We start from the raw sequence: 21,599 nt of genomic DNA on the forward strand, positions 1-21,599 counted from the left end.
ACTTTCCTTTATATTAATTTGCTTTCTTTGCAATCTACTCTCTAACCCTTGTTCCCTTGCCAGACGTATGAGTTCCTGTGTGCTTTATTAGTTAGTTGAAAACTTTTTAGGAAATGTTTGTGTATTATGATTATTGCTAATGAGCTGTATACTAAGCAAAAGTTGTCCATCTGTGGTCTTGTCATCTGTTTTCAAATTATATTGAAAAAGGATGTAATCAGAAAGTTTAAGGACAGATTATAAAACCAGCTTGGCTTCTTTTAGGATGAACAGGTACTCCTGAGTGCTGAGCCCTTCAGAAAAGTCTCTCCACAAAAGCAGGTCCCTAGATGGGAGCAGAACTCTTAAAAATGTCTTCCTTCAGGCTTTCTTTCCATCTGATGCTCTGCAGGAACAATAGTCCAAGGCTGACCTAATCTAGGGGCTTCAGCAGGAGAAACTTTGCCTGCAATTGCTCTTCTTCCAAATGACTTCTGATAGGAGATTTATTCCATCTATTATGCATTATCTTATTTGGGGACATGCTGGGGCCATTTAAAACACTTTAAGTTACTGTGATGTCCGCAAGAAAAAGATTACTGTGTGAGGTAAAATATCCCTGCAGCCAGCACTTGTCATAGTTGTTTAATGCTTTGCAGTCAGGCTGTGTTGAGCTGACAGGCTTAGAATTTCTATTCGGCATCCCTTGCCCAAAGCAGATGAGAATGACCCCTTTTGTCCTGTCTGTTATTATCAAGCGGCTTTGGAAAATGAGCACTGTTGAATGAAAAGAAAGCGGCAGATGACATTTTGTTTTCTGCATAAACTAGTGTATAGGTTCTTTGTTTTTCAGAAATGGTTTTCAAGAAGATGTGCTAATATTGCTGCTATTTTAGCAGTAGTTCTTTTGTTCAAGCCTGAACGTAGATTTGTGGGTGTTAGGGTGTCCATTTATGTTAGTGAGCTCTTTCCTTGTAAAATCCCATGGATACCTAAAACATGAATATGTATATTCTGAGTAAGTCTACTGTAACTTCCTTTCCTGGAGCATAATCTCATTTCTATAAAAAAGAAATAGTCACATTTTCAAAATAATAAGTTCTGAAAATACTTGTTTGTGCTGAGATGACACTTACTCTGAATAATGACACACACTTACTCTGAATAATGGCACACACTTACTCTGAATAATGACACTCACTTTTAACCCAGTAGTGAGCATGGGTTAGGGACTCCTGTCTGTCTTAAGCATAATAGACATGCCCTTTGATTTAAGCTACGTGTCACCAAGCATTAGGTCTGGAGATAAAATATTTCAAAATACAGCTATCACACAAACAGGTCTTAGTCATCCTCGTTGCTGTTTTCTACAGCTGACCAGAAAGCTTTTCTGTGTTATTGATGTGCCAGTGAGACATGGAGGCTGCCAAACCAGTGACCTACGGTTTGCATCGGTAAACAATAGCATGAAAATTGCACTCACCAAATGGGTTAGGTTTGAAAGTGAGTTTGTTCTGCATACAGGGTTTTGTTGACATTTTCATGTGTGATTTGAGAATCATTTGGGAGCCAGGAGTCTCAGCTGGATTTTCAAGTGTGCCAGCAGCCTGACTAGATGGATTCATATTCCCTAATTTTTAATCATCCAGTTTTGGTCCATGTCAGTTAGGAGACTAGTCTTTATCTACGGTCACTTATGAGGCATTTTGGCTCCTTTTGGACTCAGAGCAGAAGACTGTAGTGTTATTTGAGACATTCTCACAGTGCTTCGTGTATAGAAGTCAGTGAGCTCAACTGGGTAAATAGGTTCAGCTGAACAAAGGATACCTCATCTTTAGGGCTTGTTTAGTTTTTGTTAAGATTTTTAAAATTCACTAGAGTGGTGTTCCCAGTTTCACTTGTTTCAGCAACAAAGAAATAGCAATCATAGAATCATAGAATGGTTTGGGTTGGAAGGGACCTTAAAGATCATCTAGTTCCACCCACCCTGCCATGGGCAGGGACACCCTCCACTAGACCAGGTTGCTCAGTGACACCAGCTGGATGCAGGTAGTTTCAAAATGTCAAATGCCAGGATTGTGAGTGTGATGTATGAAGAAGATACTAATGAAGCTCCCTTCTCCTCAGGGGAGACCTTATCGCTCTCTACAGCTACCTAAAAGGAGGTTGTAGCCAGGTGGGTGTTGATCTCTTCTCCCCAGTTATAAGTGATAGGACAAGAGGAAATGGCCTCAAGTGGTGCCAGGGGAGGTTTAGGTTGGATGATAGGAAAAATTTCTTCACTGAAATGGTTTTCGATCACCGGAACAAGCTGCCCAGGGAAATCGTTGAGTCACCATCCCTGGAGGTATTTAAAAGATGTGTAGATGTGGTACTTAGGAACATGGTTTAGTGGCTGGACTTGGCAGTGTTAGGTTAAGAGTTGGACTTGATGATCTTAAAGGTCTTTTCCAACCAAAATGATTCTATGATTCTAAGCGCAGAGCTTCAGTACAATAATACTTTGGGAGAGTAAATGTTCCTTTATTTCTGTCTTCCCAAAAGACTCTACATCGCTGCACCAGTTTACTGCACTGTGGCACATCATGATCATTGAATTAACTATCCTTGCAGCTTCTCCTCTGCATGCCTCCCAGCATATCTTGATCATATCTTCACGATTAGCTCAGTTCCAGCTAAGTCCCTGGTCCCCTGCTTATGGGGAGGTAGCAGGAGTATATAGAGGGGGGATGAGTGAGCAGGCAGACACGCATTCAGGCCCGCTGAACCTGATTGTGAAGCCAGAACCTCAGACAGGCTCCAGAACCTCTTACACACCCTTTCTCATCCATTAACCTCTGCTCAGCAGTGCACAGCCTGGACTGGCACAGCTAAATACAGAACCGTGGGAATCCTGTTTCCCAGTTAGAGACTGACCTCAACAGAGTCCCTGTATGGATATGCTGGAATTACTTGGCAGTCCAGCTGTGGCTTCCTTAGAAGGGTAATGAGGGGAAACAACTTGAAGGCAGAAGAACTTCTTCATGTTCCTACTGGTAGCAGTCAAGCCCTGTGGGTTTGGCCTCATGCCCTGTAACTGCCAATGGAGTCCCCTGGCAAAACAGAAAGCCCCAGTGTAAGTGGGCTGGTTTGATGGCTGGACTAAACAGAGGGTTATTACCAGGACCTTTCAGTTCAATTAATTTTTTTTACATAATGTTCTTTATGACACTCTTTATGGTTCTCTTCCCTTTCTTTGGTATTTCCCACCATTCTGGTACTCTTTGCTGCAAATACTTTAGCTAACTGTTAGTAAACTCCTTGTTAACTTCAGTGAGGTGGAGACTTGTTGCTTGGAAATATATTGGCTCATGTATAAGCACCTGTGGCATAACAGACCCTTAGGCATCAGGAGAGCTGTTGTAACTCTGTGAATGGACAAGGGATCTTGTCAAAGATGTTTTGGCATTCTGTAGGTTGGCAAATCCTCATCTATATTGTCATTCACTTCTCAAAGAATACTTTGCAAGGCATGAATTATGCAAATAAAGGTCGCTCCTTCCCCAGTAGATTGGATTTATTTGTATCTACTAATTCTATTTTTAATCAGTTTGTCAGCTCTGAAAGACTCAGTCTTACTGTTCTTCTGTTTTTGTTGTTAAATATAATGGCTCTAATTTTTTACCTTTTTCTTTAATACTTAGGTTCACTTGAGTAGTAGATTTCTTACCACTGTTAATAAAGCAATGAATTTGAGCTTGTGTAGAAATTCTGGGTGAAAGCTGTCTGGCTTGTACATATTCTAACTTAAGATTTTGTCAGGTTTTGGAAGAGGGCTCTTTTACAAATGCTTCAGTTTGAGGCAGTTCCTTAGAGCTGACCTCTCAAAAGGAGCTCAAATTCAGAAGGCATATCCATGCTGAATATAAATTCAAAAAAAAAAAAAAAAAAAACCAAAAACAAAAAACCCAAGCTGTGGAAGTTTCTCCTGCTTTAAGAAGAAGGTTTGTATCATAAATAGTTCAGTAAATTAGTTGCTGACAACCGCAGATACCTTTAGTATATTCAATGGGGTGTATTTCCAAATAAGGACGTATTTAAGTTCTGCATGGGGCTTGCTCTTAGGCCTGTCAAGTGCAGCATTTCCCACTCCTAAGAAACAAAGTGGTGGTAGCAAGGTAATACCATCCACGAGTTCTATTTTGGTGATAATAAACTTGTGAAAATAACTGGAAGTAACTGGACTCCACTCTTTTGTGTGCAGCTGTAATCGGAAGAGGATTTTACAAGATTTTTTAATGTAGTTGGAATGTATGTGTACTCTTTTGACCTTGTTCTTAGTTTTTGATCACTATGGCATGTTAAGTGTTGATAATTGGGTTTGCTCTAGGCTGAAACCTGACCTGCTCTCTGAAAAGGAGAAGATCAGATCTTCTATTGTAGAGGCACTCAAAGGGGCTACCTTAGAAATTGCAAGGCCATGACTGCTTAAGAGTAAGGATCTCTGAAATACAGCAATTTCTTAGGAAGGACATGTTGTCCTAAGGAATGCTTCTCTTTCAGCTTAGTTTGAATTGGACTTTTCACCCAAAGGTTTTTTGTCCTGTTCTCTAAATTTTCTTTTTTCTGCCATCTGATTTGCCTCAGAACTCAAGCTGCCCTACTGTGAAAGCTGCCTTATAGCTTCAGCTAGTGGAACGTGACTCCTATGTATGACATTCACTCTCTTGGAAGAGGATTCAGCTCTCCTTGTTTAAGCCACGTGCAAATAAGGTCTCTAATCCAAACTAGTTTTCAGCTTCCTTCTCCAGCCAGTGGGAAGAGGAGGAGGTCTTCAGAGATTTATTGCGTCCAAATATCAGTGTTCAAAATAGATGGGATTAATTGTCCTATGGAAATGTATATCACTTTCCACTGAGTAGAGAAGAAGCCTAAAAATTAACTTTGTCTCATTGTCAAATTTTTAGAAGTCTAAATTTAGATGAAGTTAATCCTGTCCTTGGTTCAAGAAAGTGCTGAGTGACATTTGTAAATTCTGCAAATAGCTGTCTGTCCAACCAAGTATCTTCCAATCCCTGCTTGCTTCAACTTAAAGGTGATGTAGTCTTCATATCATGTCTCCTCTGAGGAGGACGAGGGGAGTGTCTAATACCTTCATGAAAGGAGTATGCAGTCAAAAACAGAAGCAGGCACTGGGAAGGAAATGGAGCCAAAGAGATTTTTAAAAAACTGTCCAAAGGGATCAGTGCAATGGTCCAACCCGCACTTTGTTTTTCAAGCCATCCGTTTTCTGTCTGTCTATGACAGTCTGGCTGGAACTGTTCTTTCTTATTTTAAGCTTTCTGTGTGGGAGGAGTAAAACTGCTTAAAGCAAATGTAATTGAGTGGTAGTTTGCACAGTGCAGCATTGTTAGCCCTGCTTTCCAGTTCCTCTGGGGTTCCTTGATGGTTCTTGAGAATACAAAATATGAGTACAGGTAGAGTATGTCAGACCAACAGTCCCTCCAGCTCAATATCCTGTTCCTGCCAGCAACTAACAGATGCCTGTGTACCTTTCTCTAATCCTTTACCAGCCTCCATCTATTTTCAGTTTATGAGACTTTCTAGCCCTAAATCTTTCTTGTTAAATGAAGAATAGCAGCTGACTTTCTCGTCTCTTATGTTTTAGAACTAAAAAAACAAAGAAGACATCTGCTCCTCCAACCAAGGAAGAGAAGCCCAAACTAACCATTTTTGAAGAGGAAGTAGATACAGATGAAGGACTTTTTGGCCCAGAAAAAGATTTCTCATCAATTGGTCCCAGGAAGAAGATGAAAGAGAGTAAATCTGTTCTATATTTGTATATACACGGATTGTTTTATCTAAAGCATGTGTATAACTGAGCTTTTAAAATGTAGTGATACAGAGTATACAGGCTAAATAATGACTTGGGAATGTTAAGGCAAATCTTCAGCTGGGGCAGGATCATCTAGAATCATTCAGAGAGAATAAATAAGACCTGTAATTCCCACAGCTGTTCACTGTTGACATTTTGGACTGGATATTATAGGTCTGTGGGAGCTGGCTGTCCCACAGTCGCTCATGCCACACTAACAAGAGTAATGTGACCTACTTTTGAGTGCAAGAAGAAAGCAGATTTACTAAGTCCTGAGAGTGCAGAGTATCACTAGGCTTTGTGGATTGGAAGTCCTTGTAAAAAAGAATCGTCTATCTGATGTTTTTTTTTCAACCCAGTAGCCAGATTTACTAGCTAGTGTTAATGCTGGTAATGTGTTATGTAGTATGATTTAACTACGGTATGTTCTGGTTCCCTTTTCTAGATCTGAAATTATTTGAAGATCCAGACCTTGGTGGGGTGGTAAGACTAGGTGACTCACTGCTGCTGCCAGCTGCGTGTAAGAACAGGGAGTATGTGCTGAACACCAGTCCTGAGGAGGACACCGAGGAACTGCTGAGGTACACATCTCAAATCTGTTGTGTAGGATGAAGGTGATTTGAGGAATTATTTAGACTTCAAGAGATATGAATTTGAGGGCAAAGCTTAAATACTTTGAATGCTAACTGTGATAATCAATACTTGTACTTGCAAGTAAAAGTTAAGATATGTGTCATGGAGCTTGGAAATCAAACACATTAAAAAGGAGATTAGGAAGACCCTTTGAGTAAGGTAGGGTGCAAAGTGTTATTCTGTGACTCCAAAGGAAGGTCTTGAAAGCCCAAGACATGCCATCTAGTCCTTGTTTTCTAACATGACACTTCTGCTTTCTGCAAGGAATCCACAGGGGGTAAAAACTGACCCCCATTATGAAAAGTGAGAAACAGAGCCTAGAAACAGAGGAATTCACGTTCAGTGAGCTGAAATCAGGGGCTCTTGCCACAAAAGGAGTGATTTTCTGCTGGTAGCTCACAGACCTCCATGCCCACTTCCACGAGGAATCCTGTGCACACCTCCACAGCTGTAAAGGACTCTCATTAAAATCTCTGTCAATCTGCATTTAATTTTTAATCTAGTGGAAAGGAGGGTCGGAGCTTAGAGTTACAGGAGGGAATAACATACTTGCTCTTACTACTTACCTGCCCCCTTGATGGTGTAGCTCCAGAACTTACCATCACATAACATGTTTTATTCCTGACATCTCTCTCACAAGGCTAGTTTGCCTGCACTGATAATCCTCAAGAGATCAAGCAGGGAGCCAATGCTCAGACAGACCAGCATCACCAGGGAATCTGTGCTGCAGTAACGAGTCAAATTCATGCTTTCTGGATCTTAGGCTGGCATCTGAATGATGAGGCCAACCTGCTTCCAGTGCTAATTCTTGCCAGCCAGCTCCTGTTAGGATGTATGATTTGCACAGCAGGTACTAAACCTAGGAGAGAGAATCCATGTGTGGTTTCAAACCTCTCCTGAAGCAGGTAGTTTTGCAGCTATTGCTTTCTACGCATGCAAAACTGCTAGCTATCTCAGTGGTAATACCTAACTTAATTTAAACAAAGGTTAAATTGGGCTGGGTGCCATCTTGCATTACATCCTGACAGCCCACCTGATGTTTATAGAAGCTGATGAGGCAGGACATGACCTGATTTAGTGCTGCGGTATATTGGGAGCAAACACGTATGTGCTTGCAATATTTTCGTGTTTGCTCTCTCCTCTGCTAGCAATCTCAGCATACAGCACTTCATCCAGATTGTTCATACGGCTAGAAGAGAAGAGCAGTCCTTGCATTATTATCCACTAATGGAGAGAACTTCTCCATCTGTCATGTTAATGTCCTTTGGGTTATATGTTTTCTCTTCCTCTGTGGCAGAGAAAGGTCTCCGAAGTCTGCTCTGACACCAATGGACTATCCTTTTATATCAGTTTGGGGTTGTCACTGTTAGCAGCACACCAAGATGGTTACGGAAACCCATGGGAAAAAATTCCATTTCTTTTAAATTCCAGTAGTTTTCATTTATTCTTGAATTGTCCCAGCACTTTCAGTAGCTGACAAGTCATCAAAATCCAGTTGGAAATGAATACATGTAAAGAAGCAGAAAATCATGCCAGTGGTAGCCAGTTGCTATGGGAATCCAGAAGCAACTGCTGGCTGTGCGAGAGGTATAGACAGAGGTATAGGCCAGGATTTGTTGGCCTGTTCAGGTGCCTAACACCCTCTGAAATCCCCCTGATAAACCTAGATCACAGTGTTATCTGCACATCATAGAGAGCTGGTGGACTGAATGTGAGGCGATGGGGGGTAAAGGTGAAGCTGTTAAAGGGGCGAAGAGGAGTAGCAGTGCTGTTTTAACCTAGTAGAATACTTCACCTTGCCTCTATGTAAAATCACCTGAAATCCTGTAGCTGAACTTTCTCAAGTGGTTATGCATAATGCACTTTGTTTTCTGTTCAGCTGGAAGCCTTAGCAGAACTGTCAGGTCACATAAATGTAGAGGCAGCATTTGAATCATCTCCCACTTCCCCTTACCACCAGACTGGTGTTACATGTTCTTGCAGGGCAGTGCCACAGTGTCTTTTCCAGTGACCCTTTATGGTGAGAGGCGATGTTCAACATGAGCTGAACCCTGCAATCTCTCTGGCAGGGGGGCTTGAGCGTATTTTGAGGCCTAAGAATAAATCTTCCCTTTGCCCTGTGGATGTTGACAGTCCCTCTCCTTTCCCAAAGGGGACTGAAGAAACCTCTCCCCAGCCCTCAGATCAGAGTAGGAGCTGTGACAACCCATTGCTTTAGTGGGCTAGAGCTGGCTAAGCTACTAGAGGAAAACCGGCAAACATCTTGGTCTGTTGGACATACTCTGTTATACCGTACAGAAAATTTGCCTGGACACATTTTGTCAAGACCTAAGACCAGCCTGAGTTATGATGCACCAGCAGGTCTGTGGTGGGTCCATAAACCTAGACATGTTCACTGTACACAGATGGGTTAGCTGAATAATGCAGATGTGGTAGCTCTTGACTTACATAGTGTACCTGTGCATGTACCACACGGTCTGCTCACATGCATGTGGTAGATCCGAGAAGTGTTTGGCTTTGGAAAATGTACTTTCCAGTGAATCATGGTCAGAGATAGGAGAACACTGCCTAAGGCAGAGGAAGGCAGAACCTTCTTCTTCCAAAGGGGAGATGGGAAAAAGATGATGTTCAGAGCAGAACACAGGAGCAACCAAGTACTTCATGATCTTTGTGGTAGCTGAGTGGTTGTAGCAGCAGTAGCACCACAGCACTGTCAGCACAGCAGTGAATCCCCAGCAGTGACTTGTAACTCTTGAGGAAGAGACTGTTACAGAGACAAATGAGTCTGCAAAATGTGCGTGGGCTGTGCTTGTCACAACATTAGGGAGAAGACTATGATAAACATTCTCATTGCAAACTAAAGACTGTGCTCTCTGTGGATACGTGCTCAAATGAAATGAGAACTACTGTTTTAAATAGAATCACCTACTTTACATTAACAAGGGTTGAGCTTAGAGAAGAACCAATTGCTTTGTAAGTGTAATGAAAGGTTTCTTTTTATGGCAAAATACCCATGTCCATTCAGACAAGTATCTTCCCTCTTCCTGTCCATTGACCAGCCTTTTACTGGTTACTAATTTCTTGGCCTACCAACAAATATTAGGTGATGGTGATGGAGCAACTAGGTGAGCTACCTCACTCTAACCACTGGCACTGTGGATGCAGGCACTCTTTCCTACCACTAGGTCTGCCGTAATACATCAATGAGGTGCCTGTAGAGCACCGTACTTGCATCTCTTTCCAGAACTTGTGGAAAAGAGATAGATTGTTGTGGTAGGAACCAGCAAAGTCAAGTCCCATCATGTTGCCTTCAGGAAAAAAGGAGGACACTCTTCCTTCTTGGGATGTGCTTTGAGAAAGGGAGGGATAGGTAACCAAGTCTTTTTGGCTTATCTCTTCATCACAGGGATACGGAGGAACCCAGGCTTTTCTGAGAAGTCTTGGGTCCCATTGCTTTTGACTCTTCCCAGGTGCAAGGTGACCGTCTGCAGTGAGATGAAAGGGTAGCTGATCAACCCTTTCCTACATGTTAAAAGAATTATCCTTGGGAATGGATTTAGGACCAGGCTTTTCTTTTCTCCTGTCATTTTCCTGGGTCACATCATACCATATAAAGATTCCTTCTGGATGCATTCAGCCATTTATCTCCACTTTCAAAACTTCTCTTCAGGTCTGATTTCCATTTAAGCTAGTGACAGATGTCAACTTCTGCAGAAATCAATATCCTGCAAACTCTCCCATCATGGATTCTCATGCCGTCTTATTTTCTCATCTCTGTACATCCAGTAGTCACAGATGTGCAAATTAAGTTTTCGTGCAGCAGGACTGTGGCCGACCTCTTCTACCTCATTAATCTAAATTGTGCCTGCTGGTGTGATGGATCAGGTTTTTGTGGAAAACCAATGCTAGAATTGATCCTGTGAATGTTGCAGCAGCTCTGTGGGCCCACAGAATTACATAAATTTTCACACATCCTAGTCTGAAATAATTATCGCAGTTGTCTGAGCAGCTTTTTAGGAGAGATTTAATTAACTTCACCTTTGATAATGAATAGGGAGTTGAACTGGAAGGAAGCAGCTGTCAGCGTAAGATTTGTCTTTTTCCAGTGCTGAGAACAGTGTCAGCAGCAGGATCCCAGTTCTGCTGCCCTGTGATGGTAGGCCCGGTATATTCTTTCTTAGGATTACACTAATCTAAGACTGCTGGTGTTGAAAGGGACAGTCCAGCTCTTACCTTTGTGCTACAGCTGCATCATCCTGCCATGCCCTTAAAAGATTAATTTTGTCTGTATTTACAGGTTGATCTCTATTTACAGCTGCGAGCTGTTCCATCAGGGATGCAAGTGATGACCCTTTCAGGAGCATTATATGGTTAGAGGCTGAAGCTGTTTGTGAAACCACATCTAAAACAGTCACCATTTCTGAACACTGTTCAGTCCATACAGCTTCTTGAGAAGGTTTGTTAGCGTCAGGTTTGCCAAGGAACTGTTGCCACCCTTGGAGCAGAAAAAGTTTGTAGGTTCTTCATTCAGCAGGCCATTAGCAGATGCTGAATTCAGAGTGCAACACTTCAGGCTAGCTAGGAGGGACACCACCTCCAGCACCACATGATGAGAAATGCTTTCTCACTGACCTGACAATATGAGAGCAGCACCATAGCTGGGAGAAGAGCTTTGAGAAACTCCAGAGGGTTTAAATCTAGATCTTTTGGGCAGAGGGTTGTTTGGGCAAAGGGCAGGTGGTAGCGGAGGTTGCAATAACTGAGTCAGAAATTTCCTGACCACTTCAGGGCAGTTTCCCTTGCTTGCTGTGGCCTGTCTGTGGGGAAAGAACCTTGATTTGGCTGCAGTAGTTTTCAATAAACAAATAAATTCTTCTTTTCCTACCAGTTTTTGGTGGGTTTTCTTTGCTGCCCAAGAGCACTTTCTGTGATAGTTTTCAAGTATTTATTTTGTTCGTTTCATTTTCCTGTGATGTATAGGGATGCTACTTACAAACAGTGAAAGGACTACGAAGTAAACTTGGCCAACAGAATAGAAGCCTTTTGGTAGAGAGGAAACATTTATTCTTGACCCACCCCTATGAACATGTATGGATTGTACAGAATAATGCAGAGAGGTAACCTAGAGTCCTAGTCTCTCCTAATGTTTTTGCTGGGCTTGAGAGTCACTAGATTTCAACCATCTTGCCCCAGGGTACTTGCACTTTTGGCAGCCATCTTCAGCTGGGGGGGTAAAAGCTGCCTGCTCTCCGCTGCCTCAACTATGCCTTTGCCTGGTGATTGGGGAGCTTTCTAGAGAAGCAGGAGACAGAAGTTTGAACTTCTTCAGGCTGGGGAAAAATTGAACCAGCTCTCTGGTTCAAATTGTAAAAACTGAATTGTCTTATTTCCTGGGTGAGTGATCTAACCAGTAGGCTGTTTTCCTCAGAGAGCTTCTTGTGGGCATATGCATGTAGTACTCACTTGTACTAATGAGCTTATTTTCTGGCCCTCAGCCAGACAGCACCACCAGGCTGCATCCATGCTATCAGACTCTCTCCAGCTCCAGATCAAGGTGACTGTACGCAGTTGCCTGCTGGGAATGATCCCTGTCCTGCGCCAGCTCCGAATTGTGCCTGGGAGTTTTCTGGAGGAGGGCTCATCTGTCCCAGACCAAAGTTGTGCCAGTGGTTCTTCTAGCATTTCAATAGTACAGGCTCTCATGTTCCACTGTCCAGACATATTTCCTCGCACTGCTTAAAGTAGCAGTATGAATTTAGCACTAATAGACCACAGGGGAAAGCAGGAGCAGGAGGGGAGATACCTCCTACACAGCCCCCTGTGCTTTGCACTCCTGTGGTTAACCAGCCTGTATAATTTCCAGGGGCCCTGTTATATGTCACACTGTGTCTACTGACCATAGCAGAAGTGACGGTCAACAGATACTTCGAAGCCTCCTGCCTATTTTTGGGCACAAGTCTTTTCCCAAGTCATATATGTGATATTACATCTCTCCACAAGGCTTCACGAAGGTATCTATTGTACTTGGAATTAACACCAGACAAAATAAAGACACTGATAATAAGACAGGGGAAGATAATAGTCTATTCTGCAAGAACTCCTGTGAGTTGCATAACCTAGCTTCAAGCACAATCCTTTTGGATACTTTAGCAAATTATGGGAGTCTTTGTCTCTTGCTTTCATTGCTGATTCTCCTCATTAGAGCATTCCCAGCAAGCAGAGGTCACTATCCCCATCCTGCTAGATGCTGTACACACACACAGTCATTCTTCTGCCAAAGAGCTTGTCCAGATAGATGAGACAGAGTTCAGAGAAGTGGCATCTAAAATGTTGATGTTCTGATGGCAGCGGTGTCTGTCTCCAAGTCAGAACTCGTTCACTCTCTTGAAGTCCACATGCTAGCAGTCGTATCATAGGGCTTTGTGACAGCCTTTCTTCAGTAAGCACTTTGATTGCTTTTTGTGTCTGGAAACAGAGATTTTCCACCAACAGAGTCTGTGAATCTGCACAACAGTATGGCAGGAATTTTAAACAATGTGGCACTGCTTTTCTGTTACAGAAAAAGAAAGAGACTAATTAGAGAATGATTAATTACATGGATTCTGTGCCCGATTGTCTATAAAAAAATGGGGGATGAAGATGGGAAGGTTCTTCCTTTAATCTCCTTGTTATTTCAGAATAGTTGCATGACTTTTTTTCTTCCTCCTCCTGGCCTGGAGTTAAATATGGTGGTAGTTATGCACTGTAAGAATTCATTTACTTCTCAAGAAATAGAAGTCCTTGTTTCTATCTCTGCCTGAGGCGTTTTGCATTTTACCTCTTTAGTTTGTCTCACCTGATCAAACAGCAGCAGATCAAACAGTTTGCCTAGCACTGCAGCACTGAAAAGCAGGTTTTGAGACAAAGTCCACATATTATCTGCTATGTTCTCTGTAAAAGACTTCTGTCTAACCAAGGTCTTGAAAAAATCCAGGACAAAAAAGGAAATTTACATTATCAGCTTTCAGACTGAAAAATCATCTCCTGCAGAATTTCTGGGCTCAAAGCACACTACCAAAAATAACTCCCTCCCCCAAAAATAACCCCACAACCTACTGGACTGCATCTTTCAGGGGTATTTTATGATTGTGCTGAGTGGTTTTGTTGCTGTGGTTAGCACAGAAACTAATATATAGCCACACAGGAGTAGAGAATTCAGGAGGCTGTACCATCTGATCAAGTTAATGAGCTGTATTTACTGCTGCCCCTTCTGGACAGGGCGCCTAGTTCAAAATCATGCTTCCTCCATATGATCTGTATGTATATGTATGTATTGTTCATCTGGTTATTATGGTTTCTGTTATTTATGACCAAAACTTTATGACATGGACACTGATTCATTCAGTATTTGTTTCTGCCAGGAAAGGACACATCAGATCAGCTAAAGAAAGCTACGCTTCAGAAATACCAGCCCTAACATGTTTTGTTTATTACACAGCAAAGAGAACAAGAACATGTCTTGGCAATGTGATCACAGGTGTGATATCTCTGGGCTATCAGAGTTTGCAGCAAACAAAAATGCCTGGGCTTAAATTCAATTAATTTCTTCTATGTATATGAGGAATTCAGAAGGAAGGAATACATTGACAAGGTGTTTTGTTAAGTTAGGTGGGATATGTCACCCACAGGGAATCACGGAAACTAAGAGACATCAGAAATCTTACTATCTAATTAAAAGAATATAATCTCCAGAATTACTTGAGGCATGAAATTTGAGGTAACAGCAGGAGCTGCCTGCTGGAATCCAAAGTTCACAAGGTAGAGTTCAAGGTGCAGAGCTCGGGGACAGTGGCCCTATTCTGTCCATCAGTTGGTCTGTTTAGGTATTTCCTAGTTGTAGATATTAGTGTTCAGGCAGTTGGTTTTACAAGATTAGCTGTGGTTAAAACTGATCCTTTTTAGATTCCCTTTGGGAGTCACAAAAAGATCAGACTTCGAGAATGGTTTTATCTTACATGGTTATGACCATGGCAGAAAATTCAGGCTAATCCCTGTTCACTTTATGGCCAGTTCATGGTGAGTGTAGTTTGTTTCAGCCTGAACAGTGCAGTTCTAAGTTCCTCACAGCTTTTAATAAGGGTGAACATAAAAAAGAAACCCTTGAAATAATGCCATTTTTCTTAATAGTAGTGGGATCCTTAGCTGAGGGTGCTGGAGGTCTTTAAGTCCCTGTGATTTTAACATTCAAACAATGTGCACTAGGGATGGCGTAATAAAGTATCTCAGATACATTGATTCTTCTGTTGATCATGTTCCCCATGGTCCTGGCCAGTTACCCTAATCAGTTGCTTCCCAAATTATGGAAGAACTCAGCTTTGCTTTAACTACCTACTTTGATTTAACTGTCTGCAGAAGGCCCCACCAATTGTTCTGTCTGTGCTAGAGGCATTTACAGTATCTCTCCTAAGGCTACTCATGAACAAAGAGAGAAAGGAAGAGATCACAGTCCCATTTAGTCAACAGAAGTTATCCCAGTGGCTTCGCAGGGGTCTGGCCCCAAGATGGCCTCTTTGCATGGTAGTGAGGAAGATATGAATTACAAAAGACAAATGAGTGGAAGGACCAAAAAATACCTGACGTGAAACAAGGTGAGACTCATTCATGCTCCACGGACTGCCTACCTATGGGGCTTGTAGAAGATACTAAAAAGGTACCTTTCTTAGACTCCATGCCTGGTACCCTGTTCCAGTGAGTGGAGCTGCTGGAGAGCTGCTGTAGCCAACCCCTTCCAGTCACCAGGGGCTCAAATGAGCAGAGAATCCTCCCAGAGAGAAACAGCCATTGTCTGTTCCCTTAGTCACATCTCCATTTGCTCCTTGCCATTTGCCATGAGATGGTTATGGGTGCTGTGACGAACAGAGAGCGTCCAGTGCATCCTCCTGGATGGAGGGACTGTGCCACCTCTTGATGTAGTGATGTAGCAGAGGCAGAGGTAGAGGATGGGCTGCACATGTGCCACCAACTCCTTTCTTGTTTAAGAATCACTTCATCAGACTTTCTTATCCTCACAAGTCCACCAAGAGTGAACTATGTAAAAGTATTTGAAGGGAATTTTAGCACCGAAGAAAATTCCAGTCACTTTGGAATAACTCCTGCACCTTAATTTCGTCTCCTAGTTCATTTGTAGCTTCCCTGTCTGCCCTTTGGCTGAAGCAGAGGGATTTTTGCTGCTGGCACTGTTACAGCCTAATGGGCTGATTCAGTTGGTGCTGAAGTTTGGTAAAAACAGTTCTTATAACAGTGCTTGTAAACAATTAAACAGTTAAATCATTTCACTGTTAAGACACATAGTGTCTTAACGCTACGGTCATAGAGTAAGTGTATCAGACTAGAGCTGGGGTCTGGCAAGGAGATACCCACATATTACAAACCTACTATTCCTCTTGATCTTTGGCTCTTGGTCCCCCATGTAAAAATTTTTGCTTGTACATCTTAGGCTTTAGCTTTCTTGATTTTGTATGCTACAGTTAGGGGTAGAGCCTTCTGCAAGTCATCTGTTTTGTAAGCATATATGAGGCAAGCATTTTATCAGGGGCTTCACTTTTGTAGCTGGTCATTACACAGCTCATTATCTGCATGGATTGCTGGTTGGGTTTTGACTGCTTTAACAATTATTTACCTATCAATCTTTTGGGAAATTAACAACTGTGTTTACTCCTTATGGTATTTTGTTTGGCCACTGTGCTCAGAGGACCAAAACAAGAGGCTGTTTTGATTCAGAGGAGAAATTACTGTGACCTGTAAAGACTTCTCTAGCTATGCTAATTTTTACTTTGCCATCTCTGCTATATCTTTTAGAGATGTGATGTGTCACAACCTTCTTTCCCTTTGCTCCACATATTCACTTTCCAAAGGCAGACACCTTTTGGAGTCACAAGACAATGTGTTATAAGGGCTCTCTCAAAATCTTTAACAGCTCCTACGGGAACAGAGTTGGGCATGCACAGCATGCTGTGTCTCTTGATAAGGTCAAACAATGCAGGTGGAAAACATCCTTAACTGTTTCAACTGTTTTGGGTTATTTCGCTAGGAAATAGGGGAAAATGGTCACCACAAAGAGTTGGTTTATATGGTCACAGGGTCACAGATTGCAAAACTCATTCAATTTCTTGGAAGCAAATGAGAATGCAATATTTTTAAAGCCATTAGTTTGTCCAGTTTCTCATGATTGAGCATGGGGGATGCTCAGTCTGAGTCTTGGGGTATGGGGATGATGAGGAAGTAGAGCTGAATGTGAAAAATTTTACTGTCCCATGAAAGCTTCTGGGAGGCAAATCATCCTGTCACAAATCAAAAGCATTTTTTCCCAAACTAAAATCAAGCTCTTTTTCTTTCAATAATTGCAAATTGCTTTTAATTTAGACATTTGAAAACATGCTGTAAAATTAATTAACTTGTACAGTTAACTGAAAAACCACATTATAAAAAGACAGTTCTTATTTGGTAACATTGAAACTTTTATGAAAGCTCTTCCTGAAAGAGAAATTGATCAAAGTTGATCATTTCCTGCAGAAAGTTTTATTTTGCAAGATTGCATTTTCTCACGAAACAAAAAACACTTCAGAAATTCCCAAGATGTTACTGATGATTTCTTTTCATTCCAGAGTTGAAGATGATTTAGAGAAACTCTTGAAGATAACCTCCAAACCAAAACCTAAGGTACCATCAAAACCACCACTGCCTCAGAAGCCAGCAGTTGCCCCCAGGAGCACTAATTCATCTCCACTGGCAAAGCCAAAGGAAAACAAGATTCAGACAATGAATGAAGTTGACATTCTTCAGTATATCCAGGAAAATGAATCTATCAACAACCAAGATACAAGTCTTTTTTGAACATTCGTGTTTTTAAAATGTAACGATGCCTTCTTGGCCCAAACTCCCGGTGATCTCAAGTGACAGTAGCAAGAGTTGACCAGATCCTTTGCTGTCACAGTGCTCATTTGTGTACTGTGATACAGAGAGCAGCAAGTTTGACTAGCACAGGCTTGACACGTTTTCAAAATAGTGCAGTTGTGGTATAATGTTGCCTTAGATTTTCAGGGGTTTATAGGGAATGTGGACAAGGACATGGCACTACAGATTGTCTACTACTATTTTAGTATCAACATAGTACAGTTTTGGCCAATTTAGTCCTGATTGAAAATGGTAAGCGTGTTGCACACATGGCAACTGTGAATAGTGTCCAACTAATGGTCTGAGGCTGGACAGGATGCTGTTCCTGTCATTTTAGACAGTGTATTTCAGCGCACTGGAAAGGTAATTTTCCTCTTATCCTATGCATTTTTGTAGCAGTCCTTTCCTCCCTGACTGGTATTTCAGTAATTTATAACCCAGAACTGTTAAGTATAGGTAACAGTTCCTCTGTAATCCAGAGAAACACTGAAATCCCAGCTAAGCCTGACAATCTGCTGTTGTGCAAATGCCAACTTGTAGGACAACTTGTAGGACTAGACACTATGCATCTCTAGCCCCTGGGGAGAACAGCAAATGACTGAAGATGGCTAAAAGCACAGCTCCAGACATATGCTGAAGTTGCAGTGTGTAGGAGGTTTGGATGCTGTAGGACTCTTGTCAACCTACTCAAGATTCACAAGGGCTAATTTTTTCCAGCCAAGTCTTCCTGGGCTTCTACTGTAGCTAGTGGAGAGGAAGAGATTTCTCCAGGAGGTGATTCAGTGCAGGTTTCCTAGTGGAGGAACTCTGAATTACTCTCTGAGGTCACTCATCTCTCTTTCTCCTTCCCTTCACCCAGAACTTAGAGAAGAAGCCATGGTGATTAATTCGACTAAGCTAAAATGAGGTTTTTTGATAAAACAGTGGTCTGTTCATTACTATGGCAATGGTTTAAACAAGGGAGGACGAACTTGGGATTATCCAGAGGAAAAAATAGGAAGAAAATATACTGGGGAATTTTTAATATGCAGGAAAAGAAAAACACGGTAGAACAGGCATCCCAGACTACCCCTCTTCTTCCCCAGCTCAGGCACTCTGGTTGAACATGCTGAATTTACATCTCATGTGGGTTGATACCTGCTGTCATGTAGAAGGAGATCCCTGAACTCATTCCATGTGTATTCTATCCAGATGTGAAGACAAGCTCCCCAGAGGGAAAATATTAATATATTTAAGCAATATCACTATCCCCAAATTTTCCTTTCTAATATAAAACAAAATAAATAGAAAGCATTATATATATATTTAATAATGAAATTATCTCTATTAGCATTTCCTTTTTAAGCCAATGGAAAATATCATACAGGTATTTTGGTTTGATGGGACAGATAAAACATAACCATTGGCTCTCATCTATGTACAGTATGTTTCAGTATAATAAAACATTTTGCCGACCTGCAGTTGTTACTGTTCTTCTCTAGGTTGTACGGTAGCAGCAAATCGGAGTTAAAGGATGGATTCCATTTAAGACATGAGCGTTACATGGTACTAAAGTGCATGCTCCGCTAAACCCTGTGTAAATAAGTATGAAACCAAGAATGTAGCTGTGCTCATATTTCCTTTGAGAGCAGCTAAAGGTAAAGCTATATGTGGGCAAAGGTAGTACCTGATCTGTTCTGTTCTCACAGTGTCCTGGTGCAATCAGGAAGCTTGTTTATGCCATGCTGCAAAAGGGGAGCAAAAGCACTGGGGAGAAAATAAATGACTTCCCAGAGAGCAGGCAGAGAGTAGCAGGCAGGAGAAATTAATCCAGGACAGCCTTCCTGTTGCACTACCCGATGTCATGAAGAACCACTGTATATTTAACCGAGGGCTGAGGAATCTTTATTCAGCACTATTTGGGGAGAATGCTTGCATTTCTCTATTTTTGGCCTGCAGCCCATCACATGGCCTGAACACTGCTAAAACTACCCTATTGGGGGCCATGGATTTAATGATCGGTAGACTGAGTGTGGATCTTCACCCTTGGTAGGGGATCAATAAAGGAAAAGGATTATGATTTCTTGAAGTAAATTAGAGAAATCATAGAAGAACAGAGCTGGCAGTGGCCTGGGAAGACCAGTTTGTCCACCACCCTGCCCTAAGCAGGAACATCTGGCCTGTGTCCTGCTGGTGGCAGTTCTTACTGGCCAGGACAAGCTGTTACTGATGTGAGGCTGCAACAGGAAGAGTAGGCAGATGCCAGAGCAGGACATGGTGGCTGAACATGGTTAGGCTGGAGAGATACCTGAGCATGGGCACTGAGTTATTCTTGCAGTGGCAGTAATTATGCCTCATAGTAATTATGCAGTAATTATCTCTCATAGACATTTTTCTAACCTGTCCTTAATAGTTTGGCTGGAGAGCAGCACTGGAGATGTCATAGCCTCCCTGGGTGTGCCATTACAATTCTTGCCATCCTATTAGAAATGTTTTCCTACTGTTCGACATAATTGTTCCATCTTGCAACTTAAGCTCATTACTTCTAATTCTCATCACCACAGAAAGAGAACAAAGTATATTCCTTTCAGTCTCTTTTCTAGACTGAACAACTCTGCCAGTGAGGGTGGCAGCAAGACAGGTCAGGACATCACTACGGTACCAACTTCTCACGACTTGGTGTGCCCTAGATGAATGTTGTCATCTTGCATTGGATTTCCCCCATTTTTAGAAGAATTTCTACATATCCACATGCCAATTTACCAGGGGCAATAAAGGATGCCAGCATCCCACACCCTTTCATTAACAGTGCAGTGACACAATGTGCAGCCTTTGTTCCAGCTGAAACTATGGGTTTTTTCCACCTCGTAGCAATGTCATCTGTCTGCCTTCCACCACCTCTAAAAGCTCCACGCAGAAATGGCTTGTGCTTTTGCAAAGCAGTGGGAGGGCAGATATTATATATTACCATCATAACCATGGGAACATTCCCAGTAATACTGATGTAACAACAGTATAGCTGTATCCATTCTGAATGGCCAAGGAATACTTTGCCCCCCAGCCCTCCCTAAAATTGTCAAATTACCTGAACAACGCAGAGAAGGAAGAGCTGTTAATTATTTCCTATGCTAGATTTTTCAGATGATTTTAAGGTCAATGTTGTACTTCAGAAAGAATCTATCTTTTCTGTCAAGGAACTAACATAAAAGGATCCTTCATAAATCCCAGTGTTACACATTTGTTTTACAATGCAAATGTCTAGCTGCAGTAATATTTATAGGCACTTAGAGGTGAGTTACAGTGCTTGAATAAATTATATATAATGAATCATTATTATACAAGAGAAGAATGTCAGACAAATGTAGCCCAGAAAAATTGAACATATTATTTGAAATGACATAGGGAAACCATGCAACATACTTCGCATCCTGCCAGACCAGAACTTTTTTTTTCATACATCAATTCTAGTAGCAGCTATTTTATTAGCCTGCTCTTGACAACTCTTGAAATTCAATTATGGACTCTAATGTAGTTCTTGGCTGACAGGCATCACCTTTCGACATTAGTAATAGCTAGCTCATCAGAAGATTTGAAAAGCAAGAGTTATATTTAAGCCCTTACAAAAGTTATTTTCTTTAGTGATCAGAACTCATAATAGGTATCTCTATTGCTTTAGAAGCTGCTTCTTGTTTTGCATAGCCTTCTGCTTGTTATGTGGTATAGCACTAATTAACAAGACTATATACTTCATTATCTGGGTCATAGTTAAAATACTGATTTCACCAAGCTGGGTATTTCACAGATGACCTGTGGGTCATCTGCTCAGGTCTGTTCTGTCGCTAATTTTTTAGGAAAGCTAATTCCCACATAGCATTTAAGGCCTAAGTCTGTCTGACAATTTGGGTTGGGTCTAAAAAATCTATTAATTGAAACTGGTATTTCTGCTAATCTTTGCCCAGATGTCGGCTTCTGCAAAGAAGCTGAGCTTGCTACAGCAGAATACACGTCAGCCTGTGATTTAAGGTCATGAAAATCCAGCACGCTCATGGGGCACTAAGGCATTAGCTAATGAAAGGAGACTGTAAATGACCAATCCCTGTGGTTGTTAGAGTGAATATAGAGTACAGGAAAGCACTGATATTTCAGTTAAAGATGTGACTGTCACTAATGTCACCAAGGATTCTTGAATCTTTGTGTGTGTCTATGTGTGTGTGTGCATCAA

At 41.7% G+C, this 21,599-nt stretch overlaps 1 protein-coding gene across 1 annotated transcript in view; it reads left to right on the forward strand.

Moving 5' to 3' along the window:
• HS1BP3 (HCLS1 binding protein 3) overlaps positions 1-18,858 on the forward strand; it is a 53,400-nt gene extending 34,542 nt beyond the window's left edge. Inside the window, exons 5-7 of the mRNA XM_075750524.1 lie at positions 5,627-5,778; positions 6,279-6,414; positions 17,110-18,858. Coding sequence (XP_075606639.1) covers positions 5,627-5,778; positions 6,279-6,414; positions 17,110-17,338 — 517 coding nt within the window. The 3' untranslated portion in view covers positions 17,339-18,858. The remainder of the gene's footprint in view (positions 1-5,626; positions 5,779-6,278; positions 6,415-17,109) is intronic.
• Positions 18,859-21,599: the final 2,741 nt, after the last annotated feature.

This window comes from Balearica regulorum, chromosome 3 (genome assembly GCF_011004875.1).
Source record: "Balearica regulorum gibbericeps isolate bBalReg1 chromosome 3, bBalReg1.pri, whole genome shotgun sequence".
Lineage (NCBI taxonomy): Eukaryota > Metazoa > Chordata > Aves > Gruiformes > Gruidae > Balearica > Balearica regulorum.